We start from the raw sequence: 18,158 nt of genomic DNA, 5'->3' as shown, positions 1-18,158 counted from the left end.
GCAGCTGTGGCGGGCAGGCAGCGGCCGAGGCGGGACGATGAAAGGAGACAGGCCTCTCACAGAATAAAGTCTGTGAGCAGGCCTAAGACCCGTGAGCAAGGACAATCCTCGGTAGACAGACGCAGCGGAGACTCCTCAGGGGGACCCGGAGGGCCGGAGCTGTGTTCGGGTCCGGGTCCGAGTCCGATTTTCGGTGATGGGAGTCATGGGAGGACCGAGGACAACGAATAGCAGACCGTCTGGACAGGATCGGTGGGGAAAAGCTCTCGAGACTGCGAGGGATGGGATTTGATTGTGTGGGTGGGCAAATCCCGAGGAATCCAGGGCTCTGGGGAGATGAGGCAATGAGGAGTGGGGCCTGAAGGCAAACTGCGCCGGGTCCGCGGGGAGCGGAAACACGCTGGCCTGCGGAGCCGACAACTCCAGAAGAAAGGCCCAAAGCGCGCAGCGAGCCCAGCGCGCGCCAATCACTGTAGCGCCTCGGGAAGGCCCGCCCACTCACCGCCGCGCTCGTTCTCATTGGTGCCCCTTACTTCCCCGCGGATTGGCTACGTCTGGATCCAATAAGCCGGGTTTGATCCCTACTTCCGGTGAAGGAGAGGTCGACCCCTGGAAAAGCTGTAAGTGTGCGCTTGAGCGCGCTTCCTAAAGTCGCGGCGGCTCCGGGTATTGTGCTGACTACCCGGCGGAGGTCGTGGGGACATGGGAGGATACGACAGGCGGAAGGTTGGGGGTAGGAAATGGGACAAAGTGGGAGGGGCGGGGATTGAGTGTACTGTAAGGGGCGGGGCCTGCGGGGAGTGGAGGAATTAAATAAAACAGGGCGTACCCTAAACAGATTAAGTGGCCAGGACTGGGTGAGCGAGGCCTTAAGGGGCGTGGTCTTTTGGTGGGCATGGTCTGCTGGCTAGACGTGGTTCTGAGTGGGCGTGGTCATTATGGGGCGGAGCCAAGTGGAAAGGTTATTCCCCTCAGTTATGCCCGGTAGCATGGGGCATCGTACTTTAGCGTCGGTCCCGGCCTTGTGGGCCTCCATCCCCTGTCCACTCTCAGAGCTACGTCTGGACTTAGTTCTGCCTTCTGGACAGTCCTTCCGGTGAGTGACCCTGGCTCCTGACTCTTCAGTATTGCGGACTTGGGGTGCAAAGGAATGTTGGGGGTGATGGAAGAAACCTCAGGTTACAAAAGAGGAAACTGAGGCATAGGGGTGCGCCTGTTACCTCCTTTATAAAGTGGATGTAATGAGCCTGTGCAGTGTTGTTATGAGGATCAAATTATATAATTGATGTAAAAAAATGCATTTTTACTTTACAATTTGTAAATCAGTTTTTTTCTTTAAGATTTTTATTGGGGAGTTGGGGGATGGGAACAGCGCTGGGGAATTGGGGGAAGAGGAACAGACAAGTTGCTGTCCTTTTATTCTTCAGTCTAGTTGTGGAGGACGTTGCTTCACTGGCCCAAGTTGGCACCATCATTGCGCTCTTCCCAGGCAAGGCAGATCGGTCGCCTGCTTCTGGACGGCCGGTCACTGCGGCTGCTGGCCGCTCATGCTGGCTGCTGGCTACACACGGTAGCCCGTGGCAACCCACTGTAGCAGGGGCTGCAGCCTACACAGTCGCTGGTGACTCACTCACAGCAGCCCAGCTCCAGGTTGAGCTGTTGTTCAGCATCTTAGCTGTAGAGGGCAGTGTCACTGGCCCTCATATGTGGGATCTGAACCGGGGCCCTCTGGTGTCCCAAGCCCACTCTTAACCAACACGCCACTCGGCCGGCCCCATAAATCAATATTTTATATGGAGCGGTTTTAGGATGGGAGGGCCCCCAGGGGTGCAGGAAGGGAAACTGAATACTACAGCTGCCCTGTGCCTTGGGACTCAGGTGGAGGGAGCAAAGCCCTGCACACTGGAGTGGCGTGCTGGCGGACCAGGTATGGACACTGACCCAGACTGAGGAGCAGCTCTACTGCACTGTGTACCGGGGGGAAAAGGGCTGGGTTGGCAGGCCTACACCAGAAGAGCTAAAGGTGGTGCACCAGTACTTCCAGCTGGATGTCAGCCTGGCTCAGCTGTATCATCATTGGAGTTCCGTGGACCCCCATTTCCAAGAGGTGGCTCAGAAATTCCAAGGTGAGTACAGGGCCTGGGGCTGGCGTTGGGGTTATTGTAATTTGATTAGGTCACACCGTTTCACCATCTGTAAAATGTTAATTATATCTACCTCATAGGATTTTATGAGGATTAAAAAAATCAGTACATGTAAAGTGTTTAGAATAGTGCCTGACACATAGTAGTTATTATTATTAATATTAGTATTGTTCTATCTGATCACCATAGAGGAGTGACAAGGATATTGAGCCAAATCCAGGCTGTGAGACCTGGGGCAGGTGACATCATTCATTCTGTAAATATTTACAGAGCATCTGCTATATGACTGGGAATATAGCAGTGAACAAAATGGACACAAATCCCCACCCTCATAGTGCTTACATTGTATCTCCTTTATCTGGGGAATAGAATGATGACCCAACCTCACAAGGTGCTATGAAAAATGAGAGTGCTGGTGTTGCTTTCTCTAACTACAGTCCCTCATTCCCCTGGGATTCCCCTGGAGTCTTTGTGCCTAGGATCTGAGGGTGGAAGGGGGCCTCTCCTGACAGCCAGTGGTTCTCCTACCCCCTGCCTTTCCAATCTCCAGGTGTGCGACTCCTACAGCAGGACCCCATCGAGTGCCTTTTCTCCTTCATCTGTTCCTCCAACAACAACATTGCCCGCATCACTGGCATGGTGGAGCGGCTCTGCCAGGCCTTCGGACCTCGGCTCATCCAGCTTGATGATATCACCTACCATGGCTTCCCCAGCCTGGAGGTCCTGGCTGGTGAGTAGGTGGGTCCCTGCCCCCAGATCCTCCAATAGCTTTCAAGGTCTGTTCAGTTCTCCCCTGGTCCCCATCTTCCATCTCAAAGCTCCCTGCCTTCCCAAAGACTGCCCTCATCCAGAACACCCTGCCAGGTCAGTCTGATCAGCCCCAATCACACCTCATCACCCCTATCTGTCCCTGAAATGTCAGCACCTCACTAGTCTATGCATTTTGCCCCATGGGTTCAATGCCTCACCAGAAAAACATCCATATGTAGTGTACAGTAGTTTGGAGTTAAGAGCACGTGTTCTGGAAACAAACTGCCTGGGACTGAATCCCAACTCTGGCACTTCTTGCTATGTGACCTTGAGCACATTGTTTAGCCTCTCTGTGCCTCAGTTTCTTCACCTATGGAATGGGGTAATAATAGCACCTACCTATCAGAGTTGTCATGAGGGTTGAGTAAAGGACTACATGTACTGCACCTTAGCATAGTGTTTGGCATACGAGGGCTGACAATTAAGTTCACAAACTCATCCTAGAAAAAGTGCTACATACCTCATTGCTGAATATCACTACTGTCACCTTCGAAGTACTCCGCTTGGGAAGCTATGCATCAATGCCATTGCCTAGTCCACCCTTCAAAGCAATTTTGGAACTCTTTCTGTAATGACCATCAGAGCTGTTGTCATATTACCCTTGATGTCCTGAATGTCATCAAAACATCTACCTTTCAATATTTCCTTTATCTTTGGGTAAAGAAAGAAGTTACTGGGGGCCCAATCAGGTGAGTAGGGAGGGTGTTCCAATATAGTTGTTTAAAGTTAAAAAGTCCCTCACAGGTAGTGCTGTGAGCTGGTGCATTGTCATCATGCAAGAGCCATGAATAGTTGGCAAAAAGTTCAGGTCGTCTAACTTTTTCATGCAGCCTTTTCAGCACTTCCAAATAGTAAACTTGTTTAACTGTTTTTCCAGTTAACTGATTTGTCCAGTTTTTACAAATTCATAATGAATAATCCCTCTGATATCAAAAAAGGTTAGCAACATCGTTGGAACAAGTTCACAAACTTAATTGTCCGACCTCGTATGGGAAGTATGCAGAATATTCAAGTTGCTATCTCTATAGTGAGCCCAACTATCTTGTATCCAAGAACACACATGTTCTTCACTGCAGCCCTGTGAGACAAGTATTTTACAGAGATAAGTATCTCAGTTGGCACACGTGAGAACCAAACTAGGGGAAGTGCTTCAAGACTGCATGGCAAGGAAACAGCCAGCCTAGAGAAAAGAGAATGTTTTTGGTGCTTAGAAACCCAGTCTTGGGTCTCAGCTCCCAGCTTAGTTGTCATAAAACCTCAAAAAATTCATATACCTCTCCAAGCTTCTCTTATTTTGTAGGATGGGAATAACAGTTTCTATCTAGAAGGGTCTGAAGGGTGAATACAGCAGTCATAAGGCAGGGAATGTAATGAGTTTAGAACAAAGGCGCTGGTGTCCCAGGCCCAGGTTCCAGATCCCATCTCTACCATGTCCTTTCTTGAGCAAGTTACTTAACTTCTTCTAAGCCCTCATTTCTCCATCTGCAATATGGGAAAACACAGTACAGTAAGTCCCCGACTTATGAACATTCGAGTTGCGAACTTTGACAGATACGAACGGACCTTGCATTATGAACATTCATAGATGTGAACAAATCGCGGAAGTAGCTCACGTGTCTCTCGGACATTGTCACAGTTGTGCTGCAGTGTGCTTACTGTACAGTGCAATAGTGTACAGTAGTACAGTGCTCAATCAGAGCCCAGGATGTCTGGAAGCAAGAGGAAAAGCCGTGGTGATGTGGAGGGGACTGCTAGGAAGCACAAAGCAATAAACATGGAAACAAAAGTGAAAATAATTGAGAGATTGGACCCAGGCGAAAAGATGGTAGACTCCGCTCGTTCTTATAACATGAATCATTCAACCATTGGCTTTACGGTGTATATTTGTGTCAAACGTGTACAAGACTCACTTTGTCAGACTTACAAACAAATCTGACTTATGAACGTACTTCCGGAACGGAACTCATTCGTAAGTCAGGGACTTACTGTACTGTCATCAGGGTCCTTGGGAAAAGTATGATAATGTACCTCAAGCACTTTGCCCATGCTTGATACCCAACTCTTGATCATAGAAGCCGATGATATTATTATGACTATTATTTTAGGTCATGGGGGTGAACAGCCCTTTGGAAAGGTTAAGGAACTTAATTGTGGAGATCCTCCAAGGCAGCAAGTCCTTCTCAGACCCGGATCCAGTGTCTAACACATAGTAGATGGTCAGAAAACATTTGTAGAGGGTCAGAACCCAGGCCTTAACCCTTTCCTTTGCACTTGCAAGTGTCCTGGGGTCTCCCAGAGGTGAGAGAGGGGTACTCAGAGAAAGCATTCTTGTGGGGTGGAAGGCTCCCACTAGCCTGAGGACAGGAAAGATTTGTGGATGCCTGACCCCTGCTCCCTTCCCCACCACCCCGCAGGGCCAGAGGTGGAGGCTCAACTCAGGAAGCTGGGCCTGGGGTACCGGGCCCGCTATGTGAGTGCCAGTGCCCGAGCCATCCTGGAAGAACAGGGCGGGCTACCCTGGCTTCATCAGCTGCGCAGCGCCCCCTACGAGGAGGCCCACAAGGCCCTCTGCACCCTGCCCGGGGTGGGCACCAAGGTGAGGCCCCAGGGGGGTAGGAGCTATCCTCACCACCCATGCAGAGTAGCTGAGTAGGAGACAAGGCAGGCCTGAGATCTGGGTGCAGGCTTCTGGAGGCATTGGAGGCAGGAGAACGGATACAAGCAGATGTTTTATTAAAGAAAATGCAAAAGGGTATAAAGGGCATCATTGCCCTTTGAATTCATTTTTAGAAAGGCCATTTGTTCAGGTACATATATATACTGCCATATATATGCAGGAATTTCCAGAAGGAATCACAGGAAACTTAATAATGGTTATCTTTGGGAAGACAAATTAGGAAGATGTTTCTACTTTTCATTTTATTCTTCTCTTGAAATTATATGTACTTATAAAACTTTTTGTTTAATTTCAACAGGGTTAGCTAGCAGTAAGATGATTGGGAACTTGGCATTTATTGTTTTCTTCTTTATACTTCTCTGTAGTTTCAAAAATGAATTTTTGGGCCACGAGTGGATCAGTTGGTTAAGAGCTCGCTCAAGAGTGCGAACTCTGAGCAACAGTGGTTCGAGTCCCGACCCGAGCTGAGTTGCCGCTGAGCTGCCAACAGGGGGCAGGATGGCTCAGCTAAAAAGGCTCAGCTAAAAAAAAAAAAATGAATTTTTGTTTAGAGACCCTTTTTTTAACAGGCTCTGAACTTTAGCCTACCGTTAAATCTTAGTGTTACCTCTTCCTAGCCATGTAACTTGGGCCAAGTCACTTTACCTTTCAAAACCTCAGTTTTCCTCTCTGCAAAATGGACACATTATCACCTTCTTCCCAGGTTATGATGAGAACCTGGCCCATATCGGTATTCATGCAGTAATACTCTCATCACAGCTATTTTTAAAAGTATTAGTAGATACTGCATGTTGGTTGAGAATATAGAATAACATCAGAGTGGAGGAGGAAGCCTTAAGGCTGGAAGCAGGATGCTGTAGGGGCCTGCCATTCCTTCTCTGTGGCTCACTGTGTGTCTGTCAAAGGTGGCCGACTGCATCTGCTTGATGGCTCTGGACAAGCCCCAGGCCGTGCCCGTGGACGTCCACGTCTGGCAGATCGCCCAACGTGACTACAGGTGGCACCCCGCCACGACCCAAGCCAAGGGTCCAAGCCCCCAGGCCAACAAGGAACTGGGTAAGGAGAAAGAGTGGGATGCCAGGGCTGGAAATGGGCTGAGGTGGTGGAAACGTCTCACACCGCTCCCTAAAACCCTACCCCTGTGGATGGGGAGCAGGAGGAGCCAATTAATTTTGCCTCCTCGCTTCTGATTTAGGAAACTTCTTCCGGAGCCTGTGGGGGCCTTACGCTGGCTGGGCCCAAGCAGTGAGTGTACCTAGGCTTCCCCTCCTCCAGCCCAGACCCTATAGGACTCCTCCCCCAGCCCTGACCCAGAGGACTCTTCCACCATCACCACCCCAGGCGACCCTAAAAGATCCTCCACTCTCCCTCCCCAGCCCTGACTCCAGTGAATTCGTGATGCCTCGGCCCTGCTCCCAGGAACTCTTCTACCTCCCCACACTACCACTAGCCCCACCACCGGCCCCACCGGCCCCGACCCCAGCGTACCCTCCCCCCACACAGACTCATCCTCCTACCCCCAGGTGCTGTTCAGCGCTGACCTGCGCCATCCCCACCAAGCTCAGGAGCCACCAGCAAAGCGCAGAAAGAGATCCACAGGGCCCGAAGGCTAGGTGGGGGGCACTGGACAAAAGGGTTCCCTAACACCTTTCTGCTCCAGTCCCCACTACCCTCTTCCATCCAGCCTCCTGTTGGGAAGGGGGCTACCTGCAACTACCTCAGGGGCCAAGCACCCTCAAATCAAGCAGTTTGCACAACAGTGTGGGGTAGGGGTTTTCTGGGAAGACAGAGCTACCTATGGTTTTATCCTCTTCTCTTTATTACAAGAAGGAACAATAAAATAGAAACATTTGTATGGAAAATGCAGTGGAATAGCGGTAGGGAAAGGGATGGGGAGGGCGTGGGGCAGGATAACTCCCCAGTTCAGGGAGGGGAGGGGAGCAGGCTGCTCCCAAACCCTCCCACACAGGGGACCTTAGCCCTGGATTCAAGGTCCTAGAGCTGGTGGGGCAGTGTGGAGGACAGTTCCGGGCCTGGCTCCACGCAGCAGTCTCGACAGCAGTAGCCAGTCACTGGCCCTACATGGGAAGAGAGAACAGAGTTGGCCATGGGAGCAGGCTGTCCACTCTGGCCTGGGTGCCTCTTCGTGGACCACCCGTGCCCTTCCACAGAGCCCTGGTCCTCACCCCCAGCTGCTGGTGTCAGCAGCTCCCCGTGGCTCGCCGTCTGTCCCTGCCCCTCCTGGCTGGTGCCCAGCTGTAGCTTCCTCATGTGCCGCACCACAGCCGTGGCATTGAAAGCTTGCTGTGGGGAAAAGGAGGAAAAGGGACTTTGGAGAGAGTGGGAGATCATAGGGTAGGGTCTGGTGGTGAGATTCTTGTGTGGTTCTGTTATTTTCAGGTGTTATTGATTGATCCTCCCAAATCCTCCAAAACACCTGCAAGGCTTTATTAAATTATATTCAACCATCTTATATATTTACATACACATACACACGTATGTACAATGTATATATAAACATGTAACTTTTTATATATAATTCATATTCTCGTAATAGCAATGCTATATATAACAATATAGCGTATTGGGTTGTGTCAAGCATTCTAAATACTTGGTAATTTAATCTTCACCTAAGTCTTTGAGGTGGGCACTATTAGTGTCACCATTGTCAAAGGAGGAAACTGAGGCATGGAGAAGTTAAGTCACTTGCTCAGGTGTGTATGTATCATTCTCTATCCAACATATCCGCCAAGATGTCCTGCACACCCCTCAAATTCACCATGTCCAAAACCAAAATCATCCCCCCACGAAAAGTTTCTGCCCCTGGGACCTCCATCTCAGTGACACCACCACCGTCTGCTCTGTCCCGAACCAAAATCTTGGGCCAGCCCTTGACAGCTCTTCTCTCCCCCAACATCCATTCTACCTTCACTTGTTAATTCCACCTCCGAAACGATTCCTAGACCAACCTCACTTCTCTGTTCTCAGTGCCACTGCACTGGTCCAAGCCCTCACTGTCTCCTGCGTGCGTCAGCCACAGCTTCCTAAGGGGTCTCCCAGCCTTCACTCGGTGCCTCTCTCTACAGGGCACATTCCTGCTGAAAATCATTCTGGGGTTCCTCAGCATCCCCAGGATCAAGTCAGGGCTTCACGATGGCACTCAAGACCCTGACCAGCCTGGCCCCTACCTGTGCTCCTGCCCCAGAGCTCCTCAGTCCCCACTGCCCTCGCAGCCCCTCCAGTCCAGCACTGGCCCTTCCCTGAATGGACGCACGCTTTCTTGCACCTGGCCCTTTGTACATTGGTTCCCTCTGCCTCAGATTATTCTGGCTAATTCCTACTCAGCTGTCAGGTCTGTCAGGCCATCACCACCTTTATGCTCCTTTCAGGACCCGTAGGTTGGATTAGATTTCTCCTTAAGAAGAATCATACGCTGTTCTCCCTCTAGACTTGGAGCTCAGGGACCCGCACTGGAATGCAGTGTGTCAGGGAACATTGAATGAATGAAGGAGGTTCTTCAGTAAGCATCCCTGAGCAGTTAGTGTGTGCCCAATTTGGTGCTAGGTGCTATCCAAGTGGAGGCCTGGATGGGGTTGGGGAGGCTGGGACCCAGGACCAGGGATGTGGGCTCACCTTCCACTTGCTCTTGGCAAAGTTCTTCTTGATCTGCTCGCTCACTGACTGGTGAATATTCTTATCTAGAGCTGTATCTCCTGCAATCCTAGGGGGGAGGTGTGTGGAGGGTTATCTGTAAGGGCAGAGGCAGGCCTGAGGGGCCCAGACCCCAGCCCAGTCCTCAGCTCACGGGAGCTCTCACCATGGGTGCTGCAAGGCCTGCTCACAGGTGAACCTCTTCTCTGGGTCCTTCTCCATCAAGTGCTGGATGAAGTCTTTGGCTGAACCCCCAAGACAAAAGTAAAGACAGAGACTGCATGGCAGTGCCTGTGGACACCCCTAAGACAGAAACCACCCCCTCAGGTCTGGCCTAGTATCCAAGCAAGACAAGAGGCCAGACTTGTCCATGCACTGCCACCGCCCACCTGCTCTCTCTCTCTAAGCCCTCCACCCGACTCCAGCCTTCCAGCTCTCTTTTACCCTTAAGAAAAACTTGTTCTTAGAGAAGACTCTACTCAGTGTATTCACACTGACATGTAAATGATTGATGTTTTCACAGGTTTGCCTCCTGATAGGAAGCACAAAAGGACAGATGACAATTTTTACTTGGTGTTTTAGGCATTAGGAAGTCATGGGGGAGGTAGTTTCAAAAATGCTATGTTTGAAGACTGAATGAATGAATGAATGCCTACAGATTTCTCAGACCAGGGCCAGGCAGAGGGAAGCATCTGGGGTGGGTGTCTGGTCTCAAAGTCAGCTCTTAGTCTGGGGCTGGGGAACTGAAGGAAGGCAGTGAGGAGACCCCCAAAGCAGATGAGGAAGGCATCAGAGGCAGGACCCAGGGGAAGAAGGCAAAGCCCCAAATACCAGAGTCAGAGATGTCGTCCCAGTAAGGAGAGTCAAACTCGTACTCGGCCTTCAAAATCTGTTCAAAGAGTTTGGCATCATTCTCGTCATAGAAGGGGGGGTAACCGCAGAGCCTGGGCAGGGAGAAACTCATCCTCATTTCCATTTTCAGTGCACCCATTGGCTTCGGGATGCAGCTTTGGGGCAGTCCCAGGGGTCAGGCAGGACCCACAGGAAAGTTCCCCTTTCTACAAATGGGGGGCGGAATCTACCCCCCCATCCCCGCGCGCTTTATTCACTCCTGTCCAGCTTCACTGACTCTCTTTCTGTTCCTTAACATGCCACCATCTTTTCCTTCCTCGAGGCCTTTGCATTTGCTGTTCCCTCCGCCTAAACCATTTTCCTCCACACCTCGAATGTCTGGTTCCCTCACTTCATTCAGAATGCCACTCAAATGTTGCCTCCTCAGACAGGCCTTCCCTGACCTCTGTATCTAAAATGGCATCTATCCCCATCTCCCTACCCTGCTTGATTTTTCTTCATAGCACTTTTTAAACACCTGACATTATTTTATAGATTTAGTTACTTGTTGTTTACTTGTTTACTTACTTGTCTGTCTCCCCCTCTAGAGTGTCTGCTCCCTGTTTTGTTCTCTGCTAAACCCCCAGTGATTGGCACAGTCCCTAAAACATAGTATCTATTGAATGAAGTAATGTTAGTCATTAATTGGTAGATTAAAATGTGGATGGCAGGAAAGAAGAAATAGCAGAGGGGAGGAAGAAAGCCAAGTAGGGGAGGGGAGAACTCTGGAACCACACACCCCAACAGCCAAGCCCCACTCACAGGATGTAGGCGATGACCCCAATGGACCAGCAATCCACTGCCTTGCTGTAGGGCTTCTGGGCCAGGACCTCAGGGGCTATGGAGGAAAGAGGATATGTTGGTGACAAATCTCTGCCTTGAAGCTCCTGGTTCTTCCCCCGCCCATGACGCCAGCCTAGGGCCCTCCGCACCCACGTATCCTGGGGTTCCGCAGGCCGTGGAGAGCACACTGCTGGGGTCCTCCATCTTGGAAAGGCCAAAGTCAGAGATCATGATCTTGGAGTCCTCATCCAGGCTGTAGTACAGCAGATTCTCTGGCTTGGAGGGCGGGCAAGGGGCAGTTAGAGATGGCTGGAGGCTGGCAGAACCCTCTGTCTCTCCAAGCATCCCCTGAGAAGCCACTGTGGCTTCACGGCTACCATCTTGGTTGGCGGCACAAGATACTCAAGGAAGTTCTCAAGAAATTTAAAAGTTCCAGAAAGGACAGGGGACTTGGGGATGTGGGAGGGAATTTTCTGTAAGCCTCAAGTATTTATTGTGAAGCCCTAAAGAAATAATTTGTGAGCACCTACTGTGTGCCAGATCTTGGACTAGTGCTTGCTTGCTTGCTTGCTTTCATTTCATCCGTACCACATCCCTCCCAGGCCAGTCTGAATAACCCTGCCTTACAGATGAGGAAACTGAGAGGCAGAGTGACTTGCCTGAGAACCTACAGTTAGGGAGCAACAGGGCCAGGATTCAAACCCAGATATGTCTCACCCCGGAGCTGGTCTTCTAGACCAGAATGACATGTACTACAAAATGTGAACCCCATCTTAAGGATTTAGGGGTTTCTGGCTTTCTTCCTTATATTTTGCTCTCCCATCCAAGTTTTCTACAAAGAGCGAGTGGAACTTTTATTGTCCGAAAAAGACACAAGATGTTATTGGGATAAAATGACAGTAGATTTCACTTTTGTGTTCATTTGGGTGTCTGAACTGGAATGGGAGGAAGCAGTTTAGGGCTTACAGGTCCATTTTGCAGGTGGGAAGCCAAGGCTCAGCGAGGGGGTGAGAGCTACCCAAGGTCCCATAGTGAGCAGTTTGCAGAACACGCCCCCCTCCCCCCCAGGTGCCTCAGCTCATCCTCACACCCCACCTTGAGGTCCCGGTGTACGATGCCCAGGTCGTGCAGGTACTTGACAGCATCCAGCACCTGGAAGATGAGGCGGCTGGCATCCCGCTCTGTGTAGAAGCCTTTTTCCACAATGCGGTCAAACAGTTCCCCTCCCGACACCCTGCAGCAGGGGACAGGGCAGTCTGGCCAAGAGAGTGGGAGAGGCAGGGAGGCTTGGGAGGGCAGCAGGGAGAGGTGTGAGGAAGGGGCAGAGGTGGGGCCACTCACAGCTGCATGATGAGGTAGAGGTGGCCCCCACTCTCATAGATGTCATCCAGGGCAACAATGTTAGGGTGCTTGATCCTGAAAGGAGAAATGAGGTGGTTCAGAGCCGAGGACAGCTCAGCCACCTTCCTTCACCTTGAAGAATCACCTGAAAACCTGGGTAGGACAAACCAAGGATCTGGGTACCAAAGGGAAAAGCTGATTTACCATGATTGATTATAAAGGTATTGGAAGGCAGGAGAGCGCAGAGGTAAACACCAGGTTCTGGCATGGGGCAGGCCTGAATTCAAACCTGCCTCTACCACATTCGATTTGTGGGCAAGTCTTATCTCCTCACAGCGCTGATCAATATATGATTTTAAATGTTTTCCTATTTATAAGTTCGCCAGCCTCCACGAGACCAGGAGCCTTAATCCTGCTCACCACTATTCCTCCAGCACCAGGTGCAGAGTAGGTGTTGAATTGAGTGGCACCTCTCTGAGCCTCAGTTTCTTCATCTATAATATGAAGCCAATGAGGGTACTTCCTTCAAAAAGTTGGGGTGAGGATCACATGAGATAATGCAGATAAGTAAGATGCTTGGCACAGTGCCTGACACACAGTAAATGCTCGAAAAATGAACCAATGATGGTGATTGAGTTTGATGGAAGATGGCTCTGCCACAGACTTGCTGTGTGACCTTGGGCAAGTCCCTTGCCTTCTCTGGGTCTCAGTTCCCCCACCCCTACCACCAGTAGTGACAAATGATCATTTCGTCCCCGCCCAGGGTGGTTGGAAAGCTCAGGGAAGAGAGTAGAAGTGAAGATTCTCTATAGGCTTTCCAGTGAGGGCAGCAATTGTCATATCAGCATGAGCAATTCATAGACTGGTTGGTGTTGATTTAGTGAGAGGCTCAGCACACAGACATCTTTAAATTTGCCGAGTGGCATATGTGGGGAGAACTTGAGATAGGTCTAGCGACAACACCAGGTGAGATACGTGAGTTTAAGCCACGTTAAAGGATCGACCTTTAGACCTGATTTAACCGATTAAACCACTGTAAATAGGCAGTGACATCTCAGTCACATCTGTCATGTGAGCTATTGTGCCAGGCACTTGAAGTAAAGGGCTTCTAATGCTCTCCACCACCTTGACAAGTGGAGATTATTACTCCATTTTACAAATGAGCAATTTGAGGCTCCGAGAAATGAAATGATTTGCCCACAGCAGGGGTCGGAGGAGGATGGGAAGGGCCAAGGTAGGGTCAGGCCCGGGCAGGGTCACGCACTTGTGCAGCACAGCGATCTCATTCTCCATGCTACCCTCCTTGCCCTCCAGAGCCTTCTTGGCAATGCATTTGATGGCCACCAGCTTCTGAGTCCTTTTATCTTCTGCCAGGATTACCTCTGAGAAGGCTCCCCTGCAAAGAGAGGGAATTCATGAGGCAAGGAACTAGAACCCCAGCTTCCTCCAACCTCTTCTCCATCCCCTATGGGCGATGTGACCTTCTCTGGACCAAGGAGGTGGAATTGGCCTCCCCCTATCATCTATCCACCCTCCAGTGCCAATCAGAGCAGCCTGTGCCTTGGCCACGGTAACTGGGTCATGTGATGCAAGCCAGGTTATTGGCACTTTGAGAATGAGGTGCTCTTTTCTGCTAAACTGGTAAAGTGGAAGCCTGAGGCTAATGGTAGTCATCTTTGTCACCACTTGGGGAAAGCCTGCTTGAGAATGAAGCCAGCACAGAGGAAATGAGAGCTGAGAAATGGTCAAGGACAATTTCCTGAAAACATCATGTGAGCTCCTGAATCCAGCCATGCCTGAAGTTTATACCCTGGGCTTTTTGATTATGTGCATTATTGAGTCCTTTCTCTGCTAAAGCCAATTTGAATCACGGCTCATTGAACACCCTTTAGAACCTTGAAGACCATCCGCATAACCTGGGAACTTTTTAGAAATGTAAAATCTCAGGCCCCATCCCAGACCTACTGTATCAATTTTAACAAGAAACTTCATTTGAGAACAGGCTCTTAGAAAGGAACAAACTCACTTGCACTGAAGTTCACTAAGGAGGGTTTACTAGAGTATTCTTTCTACTTGTTGCTTTCCCTGGGATAATAGAAGTCATCAGTCAAAGAAAAGCACCTCTCATGGTGCAATCTCAATCATCAGGATAACTAAAGACCGGTAGCCTCATTGCTGGTTTCCTGTCTTGTCCCTCTCCACTTACCCTCCGTGGTGTGGCCAGAGCAACCATCCTGAATTACAAACCTGCCAAAAAGTCTTAAAGGTTTTTCTATGGCCTGTGGGACAAAGTCCAGCCTCCATAGCTTGGCTTCCAAGGCCGTATATATGACCTGTTCCCCTTTCTTCTCCAGCCTCTTACCTGTTTTCCTCAGCCTCAGATTATAAGCTTCACCAGACTCTTTCCCCCTCTCCACACGAAGCGTGCCTCTGAGCCTTTGCTGATGCTATTCCTTCTGCCTGGAATGCCTTCCCTCTCTGACAAGTACACTCCTACCCATCCTTCAGTTCCCAGCTTTAATGCCCTCCTCCAGAACTTTTTCTCCCAGGCGGAAGCCACTGCTCTCTTGGGGCTCTACAGTGTCCTCATTACCTTCTTTAACTGGAGCCCAGCACACGCTGTGTTGTCATTTTCCGTGGGTCTGTTGCCCTCACATGTCTGGGATCAATTTGAGGGCAGAGACCAGGTTTGAGTTATTTCTGGACTCCCAGCACTAAGAGCAGAGCCATGCCCAGCTGCAGTTCCCAGACCCAGCTCTTGGCAGCAAATTGGATAAACTGGCTTCTTCATTCTCCCTAATTCCTTCTCTTCACGAGCTGTGGCAAGCCCCTGTTCCACCCACTGTCGGCCAGAAGTGAAAAGCCAGGGCCAGGGTGGTAGGAAACAGGAAGTAGTGATCCACTGACCAGAGGAAGCACCACCCTGGTCTCAGCCTCCCCAGCCGGCCAGGCCCAAGAGGGAGGCTCTCCCCAACCCCACCCCTCAGCTCAGGGACAGCGTCCCCTTCTCTCCTGCCCTGAGACTCACGTTCCCAGGACATCACGGAAGTCATAAATGTCCCTAATGTCCTCCACCTGCTTCCAGCTGGGGCCTTCCACTGCCCCCGGCATGGCCCACTGCCCCTTGGCTACAGCCAGGGCTCCTAGAAAAGGAATGGAGGGAAAAGACTCAGTTGGACCCAGACTGCCATGTGGGAGCTTACTGGGGGCCCCCTTCAATTATTCAGCCTGCATTTATTCATTCTTCGATTCATTGATTCAACAAAATCACTCAACAAACATTCATTCACCAGTCATTTGTTCATTCAGCAAATCTTTATTCCTAGAGGAAAATCCTTCATGGTGGCAGCAAAATTCTTCATTCAACAGTCATTCATTCATTAATTCATTCATCTCACCTTCCAGTTTCTCCCTCTCCAAATCCAAACACCCCAGAGGACTCTGGCCTCCTGGAGGACAGTAGAGAAGACCCCAGAGCAGCTTGTAGAAGCACACAGCCCCGGAGGATCCCTGTCCCCAGAACCAGCGATGTCCCAGCCCCACCCTGGGAATTGCTGGGGTGATCCTTTTCCCTCCTCCTCCTCCTCCTCCTCTGCCAGCCTCTCCGAAATCAGGTTTCCGGCAGCCTGGGCTTCCAGCAATATCTCAGCCACGTTTTTAAATAGCTCCTTCTGCACTGTAACCACGGCAACAGCAGCCACAGCTGGAACTCACCAGGCCTCCTATTACCCGCCCCCCCCCACCTCCTGACTCTCTATCTGAGTCCCAGCACCCTGAGAAATGGTCCCACCCAGCCTGCGCCTCCTGACTTCACCTGACCCTGATCCAGCTACACCTTACTCTGCTGAGACCTCTGTCAGCAGGCGAGGGCGAGAGTTCTCTCTCCATTTATCAGATTGGGAATGGGGAGACTGAGGTTGGCGATGGGTAGGGGATGTGTCCAGAGTTTCCCAAGTGACACCTCGATGGGGCATTAGCTAAGCTTGCTGAGGGCAAAGGCATTAGAGGGGATGGCCCTCAGCTGGTCCTATTTGCAACCAGGCTGGGGCCCATTCAGAGAACACAGCCTCTCAACCCTATCCCAGGCCCAAGGAGGGTGAGGCTGAAACAGCATGCTTTGTGACCTCAGGGAAGGCACTTTCCTTCTCTGTTTCCTCTGCTCGAGAATGAGTGGAAGGTGCCCTGAGTAGAGTCTGTGGTGTGAGATCCCACTCCTTGGATGGGACCTCCTTCCCAGGGGGGCCTGGCCACCCATCTCAGGTATAGAAACTTCAGGAAAGGAGACTTGATGGTAAGCTCTAGAGGCAGAGTTTTAAAATCCACCTAGAGGCCTGGCACATACAACCCTTCACACATACCCCTGCACCCAGACACACCACACCAAGCCCCACCCACACCTCTGAACCCAAACACCTGCCTCCAGACCCAGCACACTCCATACCCAGATATCCTGACACCTGATAATATATGTACACCCAGACATCAGCATTCATGTCCAAACGCACACTCCCCGAGATCCTCACACCCAAACATCCCTCCCATAAATCCCTCTCACCCTGAAACACACATCTGTATATACCTAGACAAGATCACACACACACAGACACACACACACCCCTCATCTATATACCAGACATCTGGGATTCACTCATCCCTTTCACCCTCCAGCTCCTATACATTCTATAAGCTCTTATACTCTAAACTGAACCCCAACAACTTACACTAACTTCAAACATCCTCAGTACATAATTGTATATCCCCCCCCAACTCTTGCTACATTTTGAACCAGATACCAGCATGCACGCCCAGACACACATCTGCAACAAAAACACTGATTCCAAGACATCCCTACCCATAAGGATACAATTACACAGCAACATACCGAAACTCTGTATCTGACCCACATGCCTAAGCTAAGACATTAGCACACCCCAAACACGGCCCCCGCACATCTTTCTCTACCTCCAAATGCCCAGTCCTTCCACATTCAGGCCCAGTTGCGTGCGCGCGCGCGCGCGCACACACACACACACACACACCCTCCCCACCTTCCTCTATTATCCACTCAGTTCCCCACCTGCCCAATTAGCACCTGCTAGGTTTGGGGCAGAGGTCTCGGGGAAAGGCCCAGCCCTACAACACATCCAGAGTCTCGACAGCCTGGGCACCCCCTCCCATTCTTGGGGGAAGATATCCAGCAGCTGTGGGGTCCGCCCGCCCCTCCTCCACGCCCAGGGACGCAGGCGCGGCGGTCCCAGGACTGTACCTGCGGCTGCCCCGCCGCGGGGCTGGCTGGGAGGCCCGAGGTGGCTGGCGCTGAGCTCCCGCCACTGTCCGCAGCCGCTGTGCTCCTGGTCCGCCTGCCTGCGCTCTCGCTGGGGCTCGGCTCAGGCTCAGCTGGCTGCCTCCGCCCGCCTGCGGCTCTGATGTCAGTGGAGGAGGAGCCTGCGGCGGAGGGACAAGGGACTGGGAGGCTGGACTCAGCTGCCAGGCTGGGGAAGGGGCGCGGGAGGGGGTAGAGAGATGGGGGTAACCGCTAGTACAGGTCAGATCCTCTGCTGGACTCTTCCCGCCCTTTGTCTCCAGTAGAACACCCATTTCGCAGAGGGGACAAGTGAAGCCCAAAGAGACGAATGGTATTTTGAACAGTTGGTCCGAGCAAAGGCAGATTCGAACCCAGGTCTATCTGATGCCAGAGGCTGGTCAGCATCACCCTGTCGCCTTGTAGAGTTTCAGACAACTCTGGGAGCTCCCTTAGGGTTCTTGGGCTGTGTCCCCTCCCCTCTCCATCCCGCCTCCACTCCGCCCCCCTCTCCAATACACTAAAGGGAGTTAGGCCCCTCATTGGGGCTCAGGAGACT

At 51.2% G+C, this 18,158-nt stretch overlaps 2 protein-coding genes across 6 annotated transcripts; one reads left to right on the top strand and one right to left on the bottom strand.

Moving 5' to 3' along the window:
- Positions 1–803: 803 nt before the first annotated feature.
- Positions 804–7,493, top strand: OGG1 (8-oxoguanine DNA glycosylase). 4 transcript variants are annotated; one of them, XM_019651123.1, is made up of 7 exons: positions 804–1,096; positions 1,879–2,126; positions 2,695–2,874; positions 5,369–5,550; positions 6,537–6,687; positions 6,827–6,876; positions 7,155–7,493. In XM_019651123.1, the coding sequence occupies exons 1-7, from the start codon at positions 939–941 to the stop codon at positions 7,242–7,244; spliced, it is 1,059 nt and encodes a 352-aa protein (XP_019506668.1). In that variant the 5' UTR covers positions 804–938; the 3' UTR covers positions 7,245–7,493. The 4 variants fall into 4 exon arrangements, 3 of the variants coding, with proteins under 3 accessions (XP_019506668.1, XP_019506669.1, XP_019506670.1); XR_002124961.1 differs by lacking the exons at positions 5,369–5,550; positions 7,155–7,493; XM_019651124.1 differs by lacking the exons at positions 5,369–5,550; positions 6,827–6,876; positions 7,155–7,493 and having other exon boundaries at positions 6,537–6,716.
- On the bottom strand, positions 7,430–17,710 carry CAMK1 (calcium/calmodulin dependent protein kinase I). 2 transcript variants are annotated; one of them, XM_019651121.1, is made up of 12 exons: positions 17,564–17,710; positions 15,326–15,440; positions 13,562–13,693; positions 12,298–12,372; positions 12,052–12,190; positions 11,106–11,232; positions 10,936–11,011; positions 10,114–10,226; positions 9,449–9,527; positions 9,265–9,352; positions 7,818–7,935; positions 7,430–7,709 (listed from the first exon to the last, which is right to left on the bottom strand). In XM_019651121.1, exons 2-12 carry the CDS (start codon positions 15,406–15,408, stop codon positions 7,627–7,629), a joined length of 1,113 nt encoding a protein of 370 aa, XP_019506666.1. In that variant the 5' UTR covers positions 15,409–15,440; positions 17,564–17,710; the 3' UTR covers positions 7,430–7,626. The 2 variants fall into 2 exon arrangements, with proteins under 2 accessions (XP_019506666.1, XP_019506667.1); XM_019651122.1 differs by lacking the exon at positions 17,564–17,710 and adding an exon at positions 15,696–15,714.
- Between the last annotated feature and the right edge of the window lie 448 nt (positions 17,711–18,158).

The sequence above is a fragment of the Hipposideros armiger genome, unplaced genomic scaffold (genome assembly GCF_001890085.2).
Source record: "Hipposideros armiger isolate ML-2016 unplaced genomic scaffold, ASM189008v1 scaffold_152, whole genome shotgun sequence".
In the NCBI taxonomy this organism is placed as follows: domain Eukaryota; kingdom Metazoa; phylum Chordata; class Mammalia; order Chiroptera; family Hipposideridae; genus Hipposideros; species Hipposideros armiger.
This window is presented reverse-complemented; position numbering and strand designations above follow the sequence as displayed.